The 22,571-nt window shown below is 36.9% G+C and overlaps 1 protein-coding gene across 4 annotated transcripts in view; it reads left to right on the top strand.

The window, feature by feature from the left end:
- Positions 1–22,571, top strand: part of ERO1B (endoplasmic reticulum oxidoreductase 1 beta) — a 39,765-nt gene that overhangs the window by 9,197 nt on the left and 7,997 nt on the right. For 2 of the 4 annotated variants that reach the window (XM_068939202.1, XM_068939204.1), the window contains exons 3-11: positions 4,054–4,137; positions 6,019–6,060; positions 12,379–12,461; positions 14,419–14,492; positions 17,140–17,260; positions 17,361–17,407; positions 18,578–18,589; positions 20,920–20,946; positions 22,384–22,476. In XM_068939202.1, the coding sequence (XP_068795303.1) occupies positions 4,054–4,137; positions 6,019–6,060; positions 12,379–12,461; positions 14,419–14,492; positions 17,140–17,260; positions 17,361–17,407; positions 18,578–18,589; positions 20,920–20,946; positions 22,384–22,476 (583 nt within the window). The remainder of the gene's footprint in view (positions 1–4,053; positions 4,138–6,018; positions 6,061–12,378; positions 12,462–14,418; positions 14,493–17,139; positions 17,261–17,360; positions 17,408–18,577; positions 18,590–20,919; positions 20,947–22,383; positions 22,477–22,571) is intronic. The other 2 variants (XM_068939203.1, XM_068939205.1) reach the window with 2 other exon arrangements.

Here is a 22,571-nt window from a genome sequence, read left to right as displayed (position 1 = left end):
CACATGTGGGTAATATGGTATTTGCTTAATGGTGTGAATCTTTGTCCCAACAAAATGAATGACTGCAAAACCACATGTTGAAGTTCTGGTGTAAAGGACCTGGCTGCCGTTAACTGTATAGCTTTAGCAGGTGCTGTAACTGTTCCTTGAACTAAAACAGTTCTGACTTATAGTGGTTTATGATATAACTTTTTTAAGCAGGTGATCTGACTGCAGTTTTTTTTTTTCTATTTCATTTTTAAGAAGAAAACGAAGTTATGAGAAAGGAATATTATGGAAAAATTTAGTTTAAGTTTTGATTCCTTCCCCTTTCCTTTACTGCCAGGCTGTCTATGAGAGATCAGTAATATGAAGTATGGCCTTTCTATTTTAAGGCCTTTCAAAAGATAATTAGAAGTGTACTTTGAGAGTTTTTTGTTTGAATAAAGGAGAGCTACTGGATAGTAAAGATCATAGAGTCACAGAATAGTTGGTGTTGGAAGGGACCGCTTGAGATCATTTAGTCCAATCTCCCTGCTCAAAGCCGGGTCAGCTAGAGCAGGTTTCCCAGGATCTTGTCTAGTTCAGTTTTGAATATCTCCAAGGGTGGAGACTCTACGAGATGCTGGGCAGTTTCTGTGAATGAAAGGTAGGCAAAGCTAACATTATAGATATGTGCCTCTTTGAAATGAGAGAAGGGGAAAATTCTTTCTAATAAGTAAAGGATGACCTTTTGATTAGCTGCAATAAGAGGATGGGGGCCAACATTCTTTTCCCCATCTTCAAAGAATACCTATAGCTCTCAGGCAGTCCTTTGATTTCTAAGGTCTCTTTGAAGTCCTAGCATTTAAAGCTAACTACCAGCTTGACTAAATTTGTAACAAGTAGTCTAGACTGATTCCCCCCCCCCCCCCCCGAACTGTATTGTTACAGGGGAGATGTGTGGATGTCCTTCTAATGTTCTAGCATTGCTTATTAGAGTCGTGTACATCTTTGAGAATGGTGATGACCAGGAACAGCTGAAGATTGTTTGAAGTAAAGCATGCTAATTAAAGAAGAAAGATTTATCAGGATTTGCACTTTTTTCATAGCTTGTAGTGAAAACAAAATAAATGTTGCAGTTCCTACTTCTGGAATAACTTCTCAGTTTTAGTGGTTTATAAAATCAAGCCTAGGATTTCTGTATTATTGTTATTGATGTTGTGGCTCAGAATAAAGCAGTTCTGAATTCTTGTTCTACTTACCCAGAACTATGAGTATGATACTCCGTGGTCTTACCCCACTCTAAGTTGTCTAGCATTTGGGTAGTAAGAGAGACATCTTGGTAATAAGCTTTTAAAGTGAGGTTTCTCAGACTTCTCTATTTCCAGAGTCAATATCTGCTATGGAGAAAAAGGACAACTTATCTGAAAGTATACAGTTAGAGTTGTGTTATGTTATTAGGATTGTAAATTTCTTCTGAGTAAAGAAAAGTAAATTTAGGAGTGTGTTTGGGAGAGTCATCACCTATAAACAATTAGGTCTGGGCTCAGTTTGTCAACAGTTGTCTTTGTGACAGAAGAAGCTGTAGCATATTGATTACACTTTTTCATATTCACTAATACTGGAGTATGCCTGTTGAAGTAAGTTAGGATTTAACTCCAGTGCAGTATTCTTGAGTCTCTGGTGTTCTCTTGCGTAGTTATAAAAATCTTAAGGCGATCTTAAATCTGGGATGGCTTCCCTATACTGATATTTTAAAGAAAATTATTTCTTCACTCAGATGCTGGTGAAGCTTCTTTAAGTGATTCTCCTGTGGATTGATTCGTTGTCAGTACAACCTACTAATTCATAGTAACTGTGACATTTTAGATTAACTGGTGGAAAGCAGTTAGATCTAAAATGTAATTTCCTTGAGTGAAAACTTCAAGTGCTGCTTTTCTTTAACGTTTCCATGATGTAATATAGTTGTACATAATTATAAAAACTCAGCTGAACTGGTCTTAATTTTATTAATTCAATTTAATTTTTTCCAGGAGTGAAATTAAAAAAAAAAAGAGCCTATTTTAAAATTATTTGAGGCCTAACAAACCTTTATTTCCATTGCCCATTTTAAACACTGTTACAAAGCGCTGCTAAAATGTTAGCTTGCATTATAAAGAGATTTGTGATTTAAAAAACAAAACTTTTTTTCTTTTTAATGGAACAAAAGTGCTCAGTGGTTTCAGTTTTTCTCCAAGTTAAAAGACTGAGTAGTATGTTTGTGTTTGTGTTTGTTTTGTTTTTTTAATCATAACAGGAATCCTGCAGGCACTACGTGCAATGAACACCAAGCTCATTAGAGCATGGGATTTGGAGTTAAGCTGCTGGTTCTGTGCACAAGGGACTGCTCTGGCACTAGTGCACTAGGAGTTTAAGCTTTGTTTCCTCTTTGTTTTTCTCCATATGTAAAATGCATAGTATATCATAGTATGTAAAAGACACATACTAGTAAAATCTTCCTATGTATGAGGGGGGAAAAAACATTTCTCTGAAGGATAAATTGACGAGGCAGTTAATCTCAGAAGCTTTTAACAAATTAGCTATAGCAAGAATACTGTTTTTGTAGTGTGTGACTCTACTCATATGCTATACAGCTTGAGTATTATTTTCCTAAATTAGTGTATGGATTACTTTTATGACTTGATTTATAGAATTAAATTACTTTTTATAATTGCAGTTATGATTCTTAAATACTTGTGTAGAAACTGCCTAGGGCCCAGTGCCATCTTTGGTAATAGGGTTATTTTTACAGTGCATTTTATAGAACTTGCTGACTCTGACTGCAGGATCAAATCCTGTATCTGCAACAGTTTCAAATATAAAGTGACACTTACCTCAAACATTCAGCTTGTAGGTTGTTAGTATTTATCAATTGAAGTTACTACTTATATCTATTCCTGAAGACATTCAACTGAAGGAAGCAAGTACAAGCTGTGCTAAAGGAAAACAATATCAAAGAATAGCATTGACTTTGCTATTACTCTGAAAGTTGCCAAACTGATACGTGTGTGTGTGTGTGTGTGTGTGTGTGTATCATATACACACACACACGCGCGCACACACACACACACACACACACATTTAAACCAGGAAATAGTGATAACTACTGGGGATAAATGCTTTATATTTTATTTGTGATTTTAGCTTTCAAAGATGGTGTACTTTTGGAGTGTTTCTGAGACATTTTTCAGGAAAACCTTTAGTTGTTGGTAGTGGGGTTTTTTTTTGTTTTTGTTTTTTTAAAGGAGTGAAGAGGCCAAGGTGGTCTTTCATCACTAATCTTTGTTAGCATATATAAGGCTAATGAAAAAGAAAACGACTATTTTTCTTCACCGACGTTTTCATGCAGACAATTAAAGTGAAAGGTAGAGAAAAAATATTTGACTCTCCTGCCATATAGTAGATGGTAATACATGTGGTACTCTCTGCCTTGTGCCGTTTGATAAATGGGAGCATTGACCAGAAAGTATCACAGAATTTGCTGACAATGTTTCTGAAATTGTTTCTCTTCGTTATTTGTGTTTGTACTATGTCAGCTCTCTAATTTAAGACCATTACTATTTTGATATTCATTCTTTCTTGAATCACTGTGAAGTGTAGTAATGATTAATCTGTTTTTATTCCTCAAAATCTGAAGTTGTCCAAGCACTCATTTAAACTAGTGAACTTCTGCACTAGTGTCTGTCTTCCATGAAATGTATTTCCTTGATTAGTGAAGTACAAATACAACTGATTTAAAGACCATTATAGCAGCATGTGTCTGATTTGGTGTTCGTTCTTATGGTTTAATTACTGCTTTGAACAGTTATATTAATGGTGAGAGATTTGATTTGTGCTTTAAGATAGTGTGTGTTTGTTTCCTATTGAGACCGTTATCACAATTTCGCTGCCACCAGCTTCAGCTGAAATACTCAGTGCTTTAAAAAGAACCTTAAGAGCATTAAATTTAACCCTTTTTCCTCATATCATCATCTTTTAATTTGAAAGGATTTATTGGTACTGAGATCTGTCTGTTTTAAAGTCAGTGCTAAATGTACGTTTTTGTATCCTTAGGTCAATCTAAAGAGACCATGCCCATTCTGGGCTGATGATGGCCACTGCTCTATCAAAGATTGTCATGTAGAGCCTTGTCCAGAGGTATGGATCAAATAATATACGATAGAAGAAGATTGTTAGGCTAAACAGTTTGTAAATTGCAGTGCATGATACTCTATGCTATACTGCTCCGCTACACTAAACTTCAAAACCTTTGGAATATCAGACTTCATAGATGTGGTTCCATTATTTCCTCTCCTGTAGAGGAAATCTCCTCCTTTCCAGTCATACTGTATAAACTCCTTAAGGAAACGGTTACGCTGACTGTAAGTCAAGTGCTGCAATAGTTGTTAGTACATCAGCAAATGTATTGCCATCCAAGGTTAGCTTTATTCAGCTCTTTCATAATCCAGGACTCTCATGCAAAATGTCTGCTGCTGATATTTTCATTCTTTACAAATAAACAAAACTGTGAAATACATAACTTTACCGTGGAAAAGAAAGTGACTTCTAGAAGCAGTCATTTTCATCTCGGTCTCTAGGATCTAGAGACTGAGATAGGTCCTTGCCTGTCCAAAGTTGTAGCAGGGCAGTTGTAGCATTGAACCTAGGTCTTTTTGCTTTCTGGGATAGTCTTCTCTCCAGTGACCTACAGCATGCACTTAACAGGCATTGATGTAAAGTAATAGGTGGTAGAACTGTCTGATTTTATAAACTGGAAAGCACTGAGTCTACAAAGACATTTTACTCTCTTAACAGTAGAATGTTTTAACTGCAGGTTTGACAAGAAAGAGGGGTAAATAATTCAGTGCATAGCTGATGGGAGAAAATATTATGGTAGATGGGAAATGCTAACTTCCATTCATTTAATATGTTTTTTTGAGTCAGTTTTATGAATGGAAAGAAATTTCTACTCTTTGTTTTGTCATGTAGAGCTAAACACGTTTCTCTAAAAATAAACAGTGTTTATAAATTTGGGGTTTTTGGCATGGTTATATTAACGGTAGTAGCAGTACACTAGTTCACACAGCTGTATGGTTTAACAGTGAAAGATAAACATTTCCAGTTAAGGTTTAGAATTTTGTATTTAAAAAATTGAATAGTGGAAAATAAATGTTTACAACTTTTTGTGTCTAGTATTAAGAAGATGTTCTGTCCATTGCCAGGCTTAGCAAACATCAAGGGTTTTAAATTTGGGGGTGGGGGGTGGGGGGTAGGGGGAAGGCAACTTAGCTATCCATTTGAAAAATCTGGTAAATTCTTAATTATACAATGAATCCTAATAATCCATTTATATAGGTCTCTTCCTTTACAGATGACAAAGCATTTTGCAAATGTAGATTAATGAAACTTTGACTGAGACTCGAATTTACAGTAATTGATACCTTGCTGTCATCCAAGTGACTGATCAGGGCATGTATACCATGTATAGCCTGAGTTTTCAGGAGGCACAGAAGACTATCATTTCTTACCCTATTTGGAAATTTTGTGTCTTCAAGTAGAAGGTAGTCTTATCTTGACCTGTGGTAAATGTCGCGCTTAATATGTCAAAAATTTAAGTTGCTGTATACATCAGTTTATAAACATTTCCTGCGGACTAGTTTCGCTATATTTAAATTATGACTCATCTATATTTTTACTCAATCATCAACTAACAGCGTTCAGATTAATTATAACAATATTTACTAATGAAATCTTAAATTTAAATAAAAGGATGATGATAGTTATTTTTTCCTTCAAAAGTAGAAATATAAATGAAATACCCTGAAGTCTTAGTCATTTTTACCAATAGTATAAATAATTTTAAATTTATTATAAGCTATAGCACTGTTTTGGATGTGATGTATTGAGGAAAATAAAGATGCAAGCTAATTACATAAAACAAATTGGCTTCTGTAGAAATGATATCTAATTCCTAGACTTTAATCTAGCCATAATAATTTCTATGAACAGTGTAAGAATGGTGAATTATTTTTGTTTTAGAGCAAAGTACCTGTTGGAATTAAAGCTGGGAGCTCTAATAAAGTAAGTGCTCACTTATTTTTGAAATTTTTTCTGATTCACTGTAATTCTAACATTTCAGTAGTGTCTCGTTTTCCATGACAAACTTCCTATCTTGTTATACTGATGAAATTATTAACATAACTGATCAGTTTCTGTATGTGGCTTGTATTTTTACTTTTACGTATAATGTAACATAGTGCATAGTCATGTCATTGAGTCTTTCATAGCTTAAGAGTTGGTACTAACTGAATCAATAAATGACCAAAGGCAGCGGTAAATGGTCACTGAAAGCCTGATGTAAAATTCTCATTCCTTTCTGAGCTACCTTCTGTAATGCTGTAGGCAGATAGGTTCGCAGTAGTAGTGCACTCTCTTGTAAGATGTGTAAATATGACCTGTAATCTTCAGAAAGGAAGAATGATTGTTTTTAGTTATGCCACATGTACTCTTGAGGAGGTCATTAGCCTAAAGATAACTTAGGCTGAACCATTTTAAAATGATTTAGCTGCAAGCTTAAGCTGCCAGTGTGTGCTGCTGGCTTTTGCTTGCTTCTGAGCCATGCTGCTTAGATCATCAAGTGATCTTAGCAAAGCCAAACAAGTAAAAAAGGCATGAAGACCTATAAAGCAGGTCAGAGGAAAACAAAACAAAACAAAACCAGAATGCCCCAAAGCCCCAACCACAGTGCCCAAGATAAGGGTCTTAGCAATCGATGGGGTAGTATATCCGTGGTGCCCCACTAGGAAGGTTTTTCTGTTGAGTGCCTTCGCTCAGTTGTAGATTCGCACTCACTGTTGCTTAACTATATATCTTCATCCTCCCCAGTTATCTGTCATAGGCAGTGCAGTACTTCAGGTGGACTTTCCACCTCACTGGACAGCTATAGTCACTGCTTATCTAGCCTGAGTATAGTCCACTGTGTCATAAATAACCTTGGTATGAGGTTTAAACCTTATGCCGGGAAAGATCACCAAAGACAGTTGAGGGGAATACTTTATTGTAAATGGGTGACTTCTGTGTATTCTACTGGCATGGACAGTGCAGACAAGTCTGTCCAAGCTCCAGCTCAAGAGGAAGTCTTGTCTCCTATTTGTACACATATCGGTAAGCTCCGTCTGAAATCAAGTGTGGCTAAATGTGTTTTGGCATAAGCGGTAGTTGCTCTGGAAAAACTTTGCGGTCTCTGGACAGATCTTGAGTTTTAGCTGGAAAATCAATTGTTACTTCTCTTTTTCATTGACTCTATTCTCTTCTAAGGGTGATTGGAGAGAAACTGACTCCTGAAATACAATAACACCTTTTTGAAGACTAGCTTTTAGAAGTGATAATAATTCTTCCAATAAGTGAGTGCAGACTGAGGCATTTGAGCCTCCTGATTATTCCTGTGAGCCCTAATGCAGGGGTTAATTAGTGCCAAAAGAGTATACTGTTTTTAAGGTAGGGGAGATTGGGTTGGACTTCCAGAGTGAAACATCAGCCACCTTTTTATTTCCCGACACTGAAGGGGAGGATTTGGGGAGCTATCGTTTGCTGGTATAGTTGTTACAGTTTCCTCCTCTGAATTGCCTTGCAGGCTGTTGCAGTCAGCTGCAGTGCTGGAAGTTGGGCAATTCCACACCTTTAGTTTTAGTGGATCTAAGAGACTCTTCTTACCTGCCTCTTTTCTCTCACAATTATAAATACTTCTGCGGGAAAATTGTCATCAGGACTGACATAAGTCTTACCTACACCGTTCTGATACTTCTGATACAAGCTAAAGATCTTTCTTGGAGCCAATTAAAAATTGGCAATCTCGTTGAATATCCCCTTTAAAGAAACATCAGATTCATCTTAGTATGGGTGTTTTGGTTCAAGGAGTATGTACATCTTTAAGTACTGTGCTATTAGACGGTGCTTGGCCTATTTGGGAATGTCTTGCACAATGTGGCTTATCCTTAAAGTATTGGTTTAAATAGGGGGGGGAAGGAGAAGGCGGGGGACATACCAGTTTTCTACTTATGCAGTTCATCTCTTTCATCCAGATAGTGTCTGTCTTGGAAAAGGAGGGAATAACCAAAGGCATCTTTCAATAATCACAGAATCGCAGAATAGCTGAGGTTGGAAGGGGCCTCTGGAGATCATCTGGTCCAACCCCCACCCTGCTTCAGTAGAGTCAGCTAGAGCAGGTTGCCCAGGACCATGTTCAATTGAGTTCTGGGTCTGTCCAAGGATGGAGACTCCACCACCTCTCTGGGCAACCTGTTCAGTGCTCTGTTACCCTCACAATAAAGTAGTCTTTCCTCATGTTCAGAGGACCTTCCTGTGTCTTAGTTTATGCCTGTTGCCTCTCATCCTGGCACTGGGCACAGATGAGAAGAATCTGGCCCTGTCTTCTTTATACCCTCCCATCAGAAACATTGATAAGATTCCCTCTTATCAAGGCCTCTTCCCCCCCCCAGCCTTGTCCAGGCTGAACAGTCCCAGCTCTCTCAGCCTCTCCTTATATGGGAGATGCTGCAGTCCTGTGATCATCTTTGTGGCCTTTTGCTGGACTTGCTCCCGTAAATTCATCTCTCTCTCGTACTGGGAAGGCCAGAACTGGGCAGATGTCGCCTTACCAGTAATGAATAGAGGAGATGGATCACCTCCTTCAGCAATGTTCCTGCTGGCGATGTTCTTCCTAATGCAGCCCTGGATACTGTTGGTAGTCTTTGCCATCATGAGGTTGCACTGCTGACCCATGTTCACCATGTTGTCTGCCAGGACTCCTAGGTCCTTCTCTGAAAAGCTCCTCTGTAACTAATTGGCCCCTAGCCTGTGCTGGTGCATGGGGTTATTCTCCCCCAGGTGCAGGGCTTTGCAATTCCCATTGTTGAGCATCATGAGGTTTATCTCTACCCATTTCGCCAGCCTGCCGAGGTCCCTCTGAATGGCAACGCAACCCTCTGTTTCAGGCACTCATCCCAGGTTTGTGTTATCTGCCATATATTTCGTGTTGTCTGAGTTATACTTTCTTAAGTAGGTGTACTCAAGGTAGAATCCTGTGGAGAAGTCTTCTGTGGTCCAAATCTTTGGCTTCTGTGCAGTTTCCTGTTACCCTTCTCCCCTAATGTAGAAGGGCTTGTAAACGTAAAGCTTTTTTCAGATTTTCATGTTTTTCTATTTCACTTTTTTTTTTTTTTAAACCATAGGACTTAGCAGAGAGGACTCTTCTGCTTTTGTAAGATCAGCTAGCCACAAAGATCAGCGTGGCATTTCCACGGCTTCCTCACAGATATGCGGTTGACAAAAGAGAATCTCTTTTCAACTCTTTGCACCAAGATAGCCTTTTTTGAAGAGGTTCTGGAGAGGTACAAAGTAGCTTCCCTTTCCATGGTCTTGTTTTATTTGAGTGGTGAAAGCATTTTTTTTGGAACAGACTCTCAAGAACTGTCATGACAGTTGGTATGTTAACCTTTGAAGCAAGGTACAGGATGCAGTAACTCAAGGTTACAACATTTAGCTTCATTTATTACTTCCTGCCCGCTTCTCTTCTGTTTTCTTTCAGAGACTGCTCTTGGGAGTTCTTACTACGGTGAGAACAGATACTTTATCCTGATCTATTCAGAGATCACAGAAGCCACAGAGGTCCCATAGCCCTGTCTGTTATATACTGGAGAATAGCGAAGTCTCAAAATATGTTTTAGACTTAAATGTTCGTTTTGTTTGGAAACTTAGATTTAGGATGGTGTTCTTGGCAGTATTTTTTTCACTTCAGGGTAGGGATTGGTTTGCACATCTAGACATGCAGAATGTTTACTTCATTATCTCAGTATGTTATTTCATCAGCAGGATCTGTTTCATTTTAGGTCAGATTTATTTTTAGTTCAAATTTTTCCGTTTAACAGCCACATAATGCTAAAGAATGAGCCCCACACCTAGCAAATCCAAGAAAATTATAGGTGAAAAGTTCTTCGTAGAGTAATTATTAGAGGCGAGTCCCCTAGTAAAGCTTAAATGATTTCTTTTAGAGATCCTCCACCTTTTTTGGTCTTCAGTAGGGTCTGCTATTTCTCCTCTAACAATTATATTTCATTCCATTCCAGTGTTTCTGAGCGTATATTTAGACTCATCTTGCATAGTACCATTTCCAGGTGAGAGGAAGGCCTGTTAGTTATCATTCATCTGTCCTACAACAAAAGTTCAAGTTTGTTTTGCTGTGTTGAACCATGCAATTGCGTGTATTCGCATGGTATATGAGATAATATGCACCCTTCAAAAACGCTCTTTAGAAATGAGTGTTGCTGTCCATAGCCTTTCATCATCCTCCCTAAAGTAAATTTTCTGTCCTTAGTGGATAATACAGGGCATCATGTGCAAGGCTTTATTTTATAACCCGCCTTCTCTGGATCATTTTAGGCAGTTTTTAGAGTGTGCAAAGAGGCTCTGTGAGCTGAGTAGACAATGTGAAAGTTCAAAGCAATTGACCAATGTGCACAATGGCTAGCGAAGACCAACAAACTCTCAGCCAAAGCATTAATATTAATATGATGAAGTACTTATGTCTTTGCTTGCCAGGCAGTTGTCTTTCAGACAGGAAAGGGTTAGCCTCCCTTGCTCCTTGGTATAGGGTGATCCTCAGTGTTGCTGAGCTGCCATAGTCTGACATCTTCCATACTGATTTTATGAGGTTTTGAGTTGGTTTCTTTGCTCTTGAATCATTAAGCTGCTTCATATCTGCATCTCAACAATCTTATCTCTCTCTGCAGTTTTACCTATATCGTTCTTAGACCCAGTCTACATATTTTCTCAAAGCTTTGTCACAAACTTAGCTGTTTTCTCAAAAGTTTGAGTTGCGCAGTTTTGCACAAGTTATGTAGTTGTGCCAAGTCAAAACTAAAACTTGGATCACAGTTCAATCTTTAGGTTAATCAACATATGATTAACATATTTTTAAGGAGTAGTAAAAATACAAATGCAAATGTATCTTTGAAACAAATGTTATTGCTTACTTACATGAACAGTTCCAAGTAAATCCTTACTTTTCTGAGGGGTATTGTGGTATGTGCATTGCAAATAAAAACTCTGCAGCTTTTCTAAATGCGTATAAGAAATAAGAACTGGAGTTTGACCACAAGTCTGTCCTCAGAAATGAATTACACCCTCTTTTTTTAAAATTAAATTTATCTAATTTTTCTCTTCACTGTTTCCGAAGAGTTGATCAAAACCCTTAGTTTCCTTTTTTATTTTGAGCTGTCTGTGGATAGTAGTGCTTCAGGTCAATAATAGTACAATGTTGTGATCTCAATAGTAGGCTTTCATACTATCAAATGTAGTGGATACTAATCTTGCAATTTGAAAACATGATTTTCACAGCGACGGTCTGAATAATGGTTTAGTGTTGGTTTGTGAACTGATGCAAGTATGTGTTCTGGAGTGAAGTGAGGGCAGTGGTTTAGCTTTATGGTAAGCTATCGGTTGCTAACATTAAGTCATTTTCTCTATTTCTTAGAAGCTGATAAGATAAAAAATCTCTGTAATCCTTAGGCTCAATCTGAAAAACCAAAAAAGGAGGAAGTTGGGTTTATTTGTTTTTCAGATGAGCACTGATACCATCTATTATGTTCCCAGACTGTTAGAACATATTTTTCGGCTTTTAGCTAATAGGGTAACAAATTTCCTGGTGATGTAAACATTGTATAGTAGAAGAGGGGAATTCTATCTTTAATTCTTCATATGTTTCACTTAACCTCTGACTGTTAGAATACTTCTGTTTTACTGGATTACTTCTTAAAAATATTGTAGAATCAGAGTTCAGCTTAAATCCTTCAGTTCTGGTTTTACTCTAGAACAATCAAAATCTGAATTCAGTTCAAGAAGCCTCTCTTTCAGCACTGCGCATTCTTAAATGGTGTTTATGGACAGTGTTAAGTAAAACATGAGGGGGGAATGACCAAAACTGGTAAGCTTTCCTACAAAACTGACCAAAAGAACCTTGCAGCATGATGATGCTTGCAAAATACAAGGTATGTATATGGGTATAACAATGCTTGTCTTCCGAGGTCAATTTATAAGAATATAAAAAAGTATCTAAACCACTTCAGAACTGTATTTAATAAAAAAAAAAAAACTTTTTTGGACATATTTGGCTGAATTATTTGTGATATTTAAATCAGCAGGATGAAATTGGCCTGATGAAAGTCAGTGAAGAAAGATAGAAGTAAGAAATGTTCCAAAATTACTTACCACTTCCAAAACTGGTGATTTTTTCCCCATTACTGGCAAATTCACTTCTAAACTCAAATATCTTTCACATCACCTTTTTTTCCTCAAAGAATTTTAGGTAATTTATTTTTATATTAAATGTAAACTTTCTTACAGTATTCAAAAGCAGCAAATAATTCCAAAGAATTGGAAGACTGTGAGCAAGCTAACAAGCTGGGAGCCATTAACAGTACCTTAAGGTAAGCTGTAATTTGCAACAATAATACAAAAATAGTAACAAAGCAGCATTTCATTTTGTCTGTCTTGTTTTTGCAATGTGCTGGTTTTCATTCTTCATTCTTTCCATGGTCCTTTAAAAAGTAAGTGTGAAATGAATCAAGAACATCTCAAAGTGAAGATTTTAAGAAAGTGAGAAATAGACCCTTTCCTTTCTAAAAAGTTGATCTCAATATTAGTTGAAGCAGGTATCTTACGGCATTGGAAGGGAGGAGCCTTGCAAATGAAAACACTTTTTTTATTTTCCTTATTTTTTACAGGTATTAACTGTCGTTGTTCTTGATGACTGTGCTGAATTAAGGGATTCTATCCTGCTCTGTCCTCTGTTGCACTGATGTGCCTATTTGTGATCATTCAGTGAACCAGATCAGGGAGCCCGTGAATTATTGTTGACAAAGTTATTTTTTAGCTTGAATCAATTCCCTGATCTTGCTTATTGCATGGCACAGTCAAGGTTGGGTGGGAGGAATTCCGCAGGATAGAGTTGCCACTGAGTAAGAAAGTGTGTCAGCAGGACTTACAGAAACTTAGGTTTTCCTAGATTCTCCACCTTTAAGAAGTAGAAATAGGAAAATCAGTTCTGTTGAAGGAGAGATCTGGTGCCTTTGGCCATAGAAACAATTCTACCAGATACAGATGTTGGGACTCTCTCCTGTAATAAAATGAGACTGCCATGAAAAAGCAACTGCTTCTGCCTGAGGTGCAGTATTTTAAACCAAACTAGGTGGAGCCTCTGTCCAGGTATTTCAGGGAAAACAAATAGAATATGAAACTGAGCATGTGTACAGAGAGCTAAAGAGAGGAATGCCTTTTATGAGATTGGGGTTGTCAATTGAAGTTGGGAGAGGGCAGGTAATGGATCTTGAGAGAGCAAGAAGAGTTTGTGCTTTGTAGGCCAGTCTGCACATTCTCTACCTAGCAGTGCATCATCCTCATGAGTTTGGTTTATTCTCCTTTATCAACTCCGTGTGTGTGGGTTGTTTTTTTTTTTTTTTAAATGATTAGCAGTTGTTGTCTGGTAGTAATTATTAGAGAAGTTCATCAGGGAAGCTTTTAAGGCTCCTCAACTAAGGCTCCACACCAAGTATGAAGGCTCTTACTGTGATTTGGCAGAAGACAAGACTTGTATCTTGTTGCAGAATTGCCTCTGTACCAGTGAGCTAGTTATAATTTGATCAGACTGAATGGGTTGTTCTCATTTCAAGGCACTTGACTCTACCCTAGAGCAGGATTTCCCAAACTTAACTTTGCTTACATTTTGCTGTTAGTGGCCTCAGGAGTTCTGTGCTGCATGTATGTGTAGAAGGAAGCATTCAACTTTTTGCACTGTTTGTGTTGCATAGTATGAGAACTTCTAAGTACCTGTCTCTCTGCCTTGAAAATGCCAGGATGAGTAGAATACCATTGTTAATTAAAAGGCTTAAGACAAATCATACTCATAGAATAATTTAGTTTGGAAGGGGCCTTTAGGGTTTCAACCTTCCGCTCAAAGCAAGGCTAACTATTGTAGGTCCCTTTGAAAGGAAGGGTTTAAAAAAATACTATGATCAATTAAAAATGACAGTTGCTAAAGAACTACTTTGAAAAGTGTTTAAAAACTTGTGCTATGTAAATATTTTACCAAGCTTTTACTGAAGGAAGAGAAGGCACTGCCAGTGTGCACAGTTTGTTCAGATAAGGACAGTGAAATCTTTCTTGTTGTCTAATGTTAAGCTTACTTTTAGAAGTATTGCAGTTGATGTCTGCCTGAATCTCTGTGCCGCTAATGAGCGGTGACTCAATATGTTCTAGAGTGTCAGGTATAGTAATTCAGAATTCAGTTCCAGGTTACTTACTGTATGTGGATCATGTTTCTTTCAGTAGCTCTTATTGACATTGTTTATTTAAAGTTTAAAACCAAATGTATTTTCTTCCCCTCAGTAACCAAAGTAAGGAGGCTTTCATTGACTGGGCAAGATACGATGATTCACAGGATCATTTTTGTGAACTTGATGGTAAAATGTTTAAGCTTTTTCAGAGTGTTTGTTTTATTTGCTGTCTCTTTAAAACAGAACACACGCGCACACACACATACACGCACACATAGAAGATTGTAGTTGCTCTGCAGATAACTTTTAGAAAAAGTTTTAATCTGGTACTAAATGGACATATGATAGTTCATATCATCTTACATGCAGAGAATGCAGTTTTTACGTGGAGCAGTTGGTAGTCAACATAGTGCAAACTGTTGCCTCCCGTTAGTATAGTGAGCAGGCGACATCTATGTGAAGAGAAAAGAAAATAAAAGGGAGGATTTTAGCATATATATTTTTTTAAAATCTGCTTCTAACAGAAGAGTTGCCTATGGTACAAATATAAGACAACTTACTTGCACCTGATTTAGTTTCTTACTGCCATATCTTTGCTGCTATTCTATTGTCTATTCTTGGGCTAAATCTATTCTTTTCCAGCCTTCATATGTTTCAAATGATCTCTGTACTAAACTTGCCCGTATGTGTACAGACTTTCTTATTGTTAAAACAGTGGGATACTGGGTTGTGTCTTCCTTCTGCACGTGCGTAAGTCCTTTTATTTGCTTCTAACATTCAAAGCATAGAGGAATATTTTTCAGATAAACATGAAAATTGTCATATTCAGGAATCTAGCAATGGCTGCCTAAATCCTTTTTGATGAATACCTTGGCCTCCTGTGCCGGAAGGACTCAGGATGTAATGCAAGATGTTTTAATCTATCTTTAGTCTGATGTTTGGTGTCACCTGAGAAAGTAGTAGCTGTAGTGGACTTAACAGTTGCAGTTCTCTTTCAGCGCTTCTATTGTCTTACTGTGAAAACTTTCTATAGAAACTGTTTAGTAGTAAATATTCAGTGAGCATTACTGTAGACCTTAAACCGTATATGCAATAAGCTGCTGTTGTCTCTGCTATCTTCAAGTTGCCCACTTACTCAACTTTTTAAGAAGACTCCTCTGGGAAAGGCGTTTAGTTTAAGGCGCACTTCTTTTAGAAGCAGTACTAACCTAAGTAGTTCCTGATTCCACTGCACCTCTCCTCACATCATGCCCTGCGGAATGGGGAAGTGCTGCTCCCAGCTGTGTATTTCCAGTGCCTTTTTGCACTGGCTCTGGCATGCATCTCACTGTATGGTAAGCCGGTTCAGTTTATTAGAATAGCAAAAAAGTAAGTTGGTATCTTCTTCTTCCCCCCCCCCCCCCCCAGTCCCTGGGTTGCTGGGATGAACTCGCTTAGCTGGTACAGTGCGAGAGGTGAGGGAGAGAATCACCTGACTGGGAGCGGGGAGAAACTGTTATTGTTTTCGTCTCCTCTCTTCCCAGTGGTGACAGAGAGCTCTTAATTGACTCAGCTGTAGTGCAAAACTATACCTTCAGTTTTGTTCGTATAGCTTTTTGTCAGGCTTATAATAAACTAGATCAGGGAATTGATGTAGCTGAAAAAATGTTCTTAACCCAGATCAGATTTCCATCTGTTCTGCTGCACTGCCCCACAGACTCCAGGTATGGGTGGACAATGAGAGGAACAAGTGGGGACCTGAAGTGACCAGAAAGGGTAGGAACTGCTTAGGTTAGCCATGCTGCCAAATAAATAAAGCAAGCTGTAGTTTGACTTTATCCCATCTGGCTCTCACTACGTGTTCTTGTGTGTCTTGTGTCTGTCTCTTTTTCTTTTTTCTAATACTGCTGAAGCGATGCTTAACTGCTCATGCAGGATCATCTCTTCTTTCTAGAGCAGTTCTCACTGTCTATTCCTGTGACTTTTTTCCAACCCCTGAGGAAATACTCAGTGGTGCTGCTTGGCCTATTCTTATGAATAAGTCTGTGAACTACTGGCTTGTATTGTGGGTTTTTTTTTTTTTAAGCATGAGTTGCTTTTAACGTAGAGAAGGGGAAGGAATTCTTCCTGGTTTTTACTGGCTGTAACTCAAAAATTAAGTTTTTATTCCTACAGAGTTTTCAAGCAGAGAGAGCGGTTTAACGGTTTTCTTTGGGTATGTTGCCTGAAATTTGAAGTGAGCTTTAGAGATAAGGGTATAACTTGTTGAAATTCTTCTTAAATATCATATTTTGTGCTGTAAACAACAGATCATCTGGTATATACTGAAAGTTCATTCAATTAAGTGGTGTGACCCAAGCTTTTTGCCAGTATTTGTGGTATCTGGTGAGAGATGAAAAGTTTTAGCTAATAAATGCACAATATGTTCTAACTACAAGATGCGCTTCCTTGATTTTGTCTTTCCGAAGAAAACCACTTAGTGTTCCCATTTAACTCTCCCTCAATACTTCCAGACAAATCAACCCTTAGTTTGAAGCCCGCCTAAAACACTATTTGTATCTTATTATAAGGTGGGAGAACGCGTACATTGTGATAAGTGTTGATAGTGTTGAGAGAGCCCCTAGAAAGTGTTCAGACACAGCAGAAATTATGGCAGCACAAGAGACTGGAAGAAATCATATCCTCTTGGGGTTTCTATTTGGTGTGTATTTTGCTGAATTGTTATGCACAGGACATTTATAATCCAAGAAGAAGACAGAACAGTATTATATTGGAATTCATATTTAATTGTGATTTTGTTAAGTCTTTTCTTAAACGATCAACTAGAATATGTAACAAATGTTTTCTTATTTAGATGAGAGATCCCCAGATGCACAGTATGTAGATTTGCTGCTGAATCCAGAACGTTACACTGGATACAAAGGGCCCTCTGCATGGAGAGTGTGGAATAGCATCTATGAAGAAAACTGCTTCAAGTAATTGGGATGGAGAGGGAGTCTATTTTTATATCTGCACTTCAACTTACCTTAGAACTGATTTTTTTTTTTTTTTGTATTTTCTAACTTCCTTTTCCAGGCCTCGATCTGTCTATCGTCCTTTAAATCCACTGGCGCCAAGTAGGGGTGGGTCTTGCCTGTTTTATTTTTAATGAAGCCTTTTTGTTGTAGTGCAAGTGATGCAAATAATATTCTTCAGTCAGTAAATGTGCCTTTTTTCCCCCTCTTATGCAGAAGTAGCTGTCAATTTTCAAAATTCAGATTTAGATTAGTGATCATGCTTGATTACATACATGCTTAATTTTTTCATGTGAATAGGTTCATCAGTGTCAGTGGAGCTGACACGAGAATTACAGTTTATCTAGAACTGTTTACTGACTTGGTGTTAACTTACTGACTTTCCAAGGTATATGAGAAGTTGAAAGTTTTAAAGTTCAGCATGAATTTGCACTGCTCTTATATTCTTCCCTTATCTTTTTTCCCGAAAGCATTTAAATTAGTCATTTCAGGTCACAGACATCCTAATGTAATGTAGCTGTAAGTTTTCCGTGATTAATGTTTAGTGTATTACAGATGTGCAAATAATTGCACTATTGTAAGAAAGTATAGATTCTTAGGAAATGCTCAGTTATCTTCAGAAATGTATTAAAAATTAATATTGTAATGTATACCAGCGGCTTGGGTTTAAAATTTTCAAGGTAAATTGAAAATTATAAGTTTATGTTCCTAATTGATCTGTATACAGCTTTCCCCCATCAGTGTTTCTCGCTTCCCATAAAAATGAACTAATAATCAATGATCGAGTTAGAAAACACCGCAGCAGATTACAAAGACAAGATACCTTTTAGCAATATAAAGAGACATAAGATTACATTAAGAATATCACAATAATTATATTGCCAGCATATACACAAGTAGTGTAAAAGTAGTTTAACTCATGTATCAGAATTTTGGAAAAGAGCACTTTTCAGATTGTAATAACGTGAATTGAAGAACATGATTCGTACTTGGCTTTCTAAAGCTAGAACATATCTTTCAAAAAATACCTAAAATAGCATCTGCTATTAACATTTCAAATTCCGAGTGATTTTATTATAGTAATGTATTTAGTCTCAGGTTGTCTTGAGGAAGATGATGATGATGGAAAGCTGCCTACATTTTCTCATAGATTCAGTAAGGTTTCTTGGGCTTTTTTCAGCGTTTGTAGTAGGGCTTGTTTCATTACTGCTTTGCTGTGAAAATGGTCTGTTTAATGCTCATGGATTTTTTTTTTTTTTTTTTTCCCTCTGTTCCTAGGAGGGGATGATGGTAAGTCATGTTACTATGCTCAACCTCTAGAAATGAAGTAAGCATTACAGAGTTTTGGGCTTCTGATGCACTTTCTTTATTGCTATTGCATTAAAGGGTAGGAAAGTTATGTTTTTATCAGGGTGATTTATCAGGACAGTTCTTCCAATTGGAGTAAGGGGAAGGAGTGAGAAAGGACACAATACAGTTCTGTTGTTGGTTCTTATCCTTTTTACAGAGTTTTTGTGTTGTTGGAATAACCTTACTAGCAAGATGAGTGGATATACATAAATTAAAGGATTTCAGGGTCTAGGGTCTCCTCTAGATGTGTATGTCAGAAGAGAGACAAGTTTTTTGTGTACTTTCTTGAATGTTCATTTGATTTGGGGAAAGCAAGGGCTGGGTGGGGAAGAAAAAGTATTGGGTCTGTCCACAGTGGGATAGACTTAAGATTTTCCATTAACTAAAAGCTCTCAGGCAAAAGATCTAAGTGTCAGTGTAGAGAGCCTACGGGAAACCTTTTGCACAGTACAAAGTAAAGGCTATCACCTAGGATACAGAGGAAATAAGTAAGTGTTAGCTTGTATCATTTGATAGACGGTTATATGCTTGGCAGAATTATTGTGGTGACTTGTAGTCATTCCATATCCCAAAGGAGATTGCAGAAGCAGGAAGGGACTAGTGAAAATTAGTGAAAGTTACTCGAGGAATGGGGGAAAACTGTTAGAGCTAGAATGATTAATCCAAAATTCTTTTGATCAGGGACACTGAGCTTTTGTCCATTTGTAGATGACTGAGGCTTGTCCAAAGTGGCAACTGTGCTCCTCCTCCTTTGAAGTCTCTTTAAAAATGTGAAGGTCGTCATAATTGTTATTAAAATTGCAAGTTGTTCTGAAAATTGATTTTTGGATAGCATGCAACTTTCCCCTTTTCAATGAAAAGGGATGAGAGAATGAATGGTGAAAGCCTATTTAAGATAGGAAAATAGAGAAATTATTTAATTCAATCAGTGAAAGGATACTTTCAAAATTACATATGGCCTTGCCAGTTCTGTGAAGAATCAGCACCGTGTATCTTATTCTCTCAGTAAAAAAATGGGTTGAAAGTTAGTGTAGGCAATAATATTAAAGCTGCAAAGTGTTTTTAATATTTACCAATGATCTCCTGTGACCTGCTGAGACAAAAAAGCTGTCTTTTGAATCCAAATACAAAATGTTTATAGAAAAGCTATTTTACTGGCTAGGATGAAAAAAAGTAGGATTTTTTTCTCACCTTATGTTTCAAGGGCATGAATTAATTGCTTATTGCATATAACAGAGAAGGAACTTGGAGAGATTACTGTGAATCCCTTAAATGTAGGATTTTCCTCTTTACTTTGAGTTTACTTAATGTTGACTATTGGAGAATCTTCGTTTAAAGGTAGCAATGAATAACACTTACTTTTTTCTAGTAGAATGAATAATGTTTACCTTTTGGATGCTAGCTATGATATAAAGCTAATATTGCTTTAAAGCGCTACCTTGAGGCTTAGACTAATTTAGTGTACAATTTTTTTGTGTGCTGAATGCTTATTCAGCTGTTCTTGCTCAGCAGACTTTTTAAAATAATAACTTTTTTTTTTTAGTTGAAGTAAAACTTAAGGACATGTTACTATTTGTACATAGTTTGCAAGAGATTAGCTAGATGTCTGCTGATGCAATAGCAATTTGTTTCTTTATCTTAAATGCTGCTCTGTTTGAATCAGCACAGGGATTCAGTTTTTCATTGTTGTTAACAATGTCCAACATGATGCAGTACAGAAAGGGTGCTGCTACCTATGTGAAGCCGAATCTGTCGAAACTTGGTATACAATAAGGTCTTTGTGGGGTTAGAGCCTAAGAACAGATCTGGTAAAGAACTGGTATATCTACAAGCTTGGGTAATGCAATATTTAAATGAGGATGCTGGCCCACGGTATTAAACCTGGAGAATCTAAAATGATATCTACTGGAAAGCAGGTTTCAGTAGTTCCTCCGCTCATGGAAATAATTGTTCTTTAAATGACTGCTGTGAAATACATGATCAGAGATGGATGCAGGTAATGTAAATGAGATGTCTTTTCCGTAGACGTTCCCATTTGCACATTTACTCTTCCATCATGTGTCTTTCACCACTAGTACATAGAATCAGACTTTTTGAATGCCCTTAGCAGTAGCTTAGTCATGCTTATTCTTGTATTTTGTTTCTCAACTCTGACAGATTCGAACTAACTGCAAAATTCAGTCACCTCACTACTTGTTGTCACCTGAATAGCTGAATACTGTGATGTTGAAACTGAATACTGTTCATTTAATTGTGTTTTATATTTACAGGAGAATCTTTCTACACATGGCTAGAAGGTAAAGCCTCTTGGACAGTTAGCATAATACATTCACTAAAAAAAACACATAGTAGTACTTTTTTTTTCTCTCCCCAAATACTTTTCATAGTGTAGGCTTTTAATAAATGGTGTAGAACTTCTGAATGTCACTCAAAGAATATTTTTGCTTGAGGGCCTTTGGAAAACTTCTTTCACTCATTTAGATGGTACACTACTTAAATGCTTCAATGCTTAGCCTTCTAAAAGGGGGAAATCACTTTGATACCAGTTACTTTGAATTTTTTACCCGTTTTAGGTGTACAAGTTAAGATAGGATAATTAGTAGCGAGGGCTTATTTGAAAACAACTTTAAAAAAGCATTAAAGCTTTTGATGGTTCTGTCCCCAGTATACAAACTAACATAAAAACAATTTGTGTTCAAAGGCAAAACAGATTGCCTCTTATTCATATTTAAATACAAATTATTATAGCAATCAAAATGTATACTGGAGATGTGCAAAAAAGAAGTAAATCGAGTAAGAAAAGGTACTTGGGTTTTAAATTTAGTTAATTCTGCATTTCATGAGCCTTTACTTCTCTACTGGAAAATTTTAATTGGTGCTATTGTGGGAAAGGATTTAAATTCACGTGCTCTTTAAAATATAGTGATATCTTTAAATGAGGCCATATCTCAGCATCACTTACAGATAGGCATCACCATCAGCCCTACCTTCTTTGGTTTGTGGAGGCTGGAGTGCCAGGCAAGTCACCCAAACCTAAAGAACTTTAAGTGTGGTCTCTATCTCTTGTTGTAAGCTTTATCTTAATTAACTTTTACATTTAAATTATATTTTGGCCGTTCTGTGCCATTACACTTCTGTTCTGATGTAAAATTCTTTATTAGTCAAAGTCGTGTTTTCAGAATTTTGTTCAGTGCATTTAGGTCTTCACTGAACTTACAGTACAGTTATAAAGAAGTATTTTGGCTGTTTTGCAATCCTGTCAGGTTTTATTCCCCATAAGATAGCTGCTCTAGTCCAGTGGTAGCTTTCATGAGAATGAGGATGGTCATAGTATAATTCTGGTTTCCAGACTGTAAAAATTCAAAACTACTTTAAACTCATCACTCAAACAACATCTTATTTTTGCATGGCAGTTTATTGGTACTAATTGACTAGATACTAATGATTTGATTGCATTTAGTAGAGCACTAAAATACTGAGTAAGAAATGTCAAACTTCATTCTTAGGGTTTATCTACATAAAAAGTAAGACATATACTTTCTGTATAATGGGTATACGAACTTATTAAAAGTACTGCTAAAATAATGCTGAAGTACTGCAATTGCAACTCTTGAAAGTTAAATGATGAAGACTTTATGTGAAAGGTCATGATGTGTTAATTTTAGTACATTATTTCCAGTATTTAGTTTGAGATTTTTTCTTTTTTTCCTTTTTTTTTTTTTTTTGCTGGACAGGTCTTTGCCTTGAGAAAAGAGTGTTCTATAAACTCATTTCTGGACTTCATGCTAGCATCAACTTGCATCTATGTGCAAATTATCTTCTTGAAGGTAAACTAAGTCTAGTAAATGGACTTCTATATTATCTTTAATGTGTATTTATTTTCTCTGAATATGTTTGGTGTGCACTTAGTTATGGACCTCAT

This window comes from Struthio camelus, chromosome 3 (assembly GCF_040807025.1).
Source record: "Struthio camelus isolate bStrCam1 chromosome 3, bStrCam1.hap1, whole genome shotgun sequence".
NCBI lineage: Eukaryota > Metazoa > Chordata > Aves > Struthioniformes > Struthionidae > Struthio > Struthio camelus.
The sequence above is the reverse complement of the archived record's forward strand: the minus strand, read 5'-3'. Positions and strand labels throughout refer to the sequence as shown.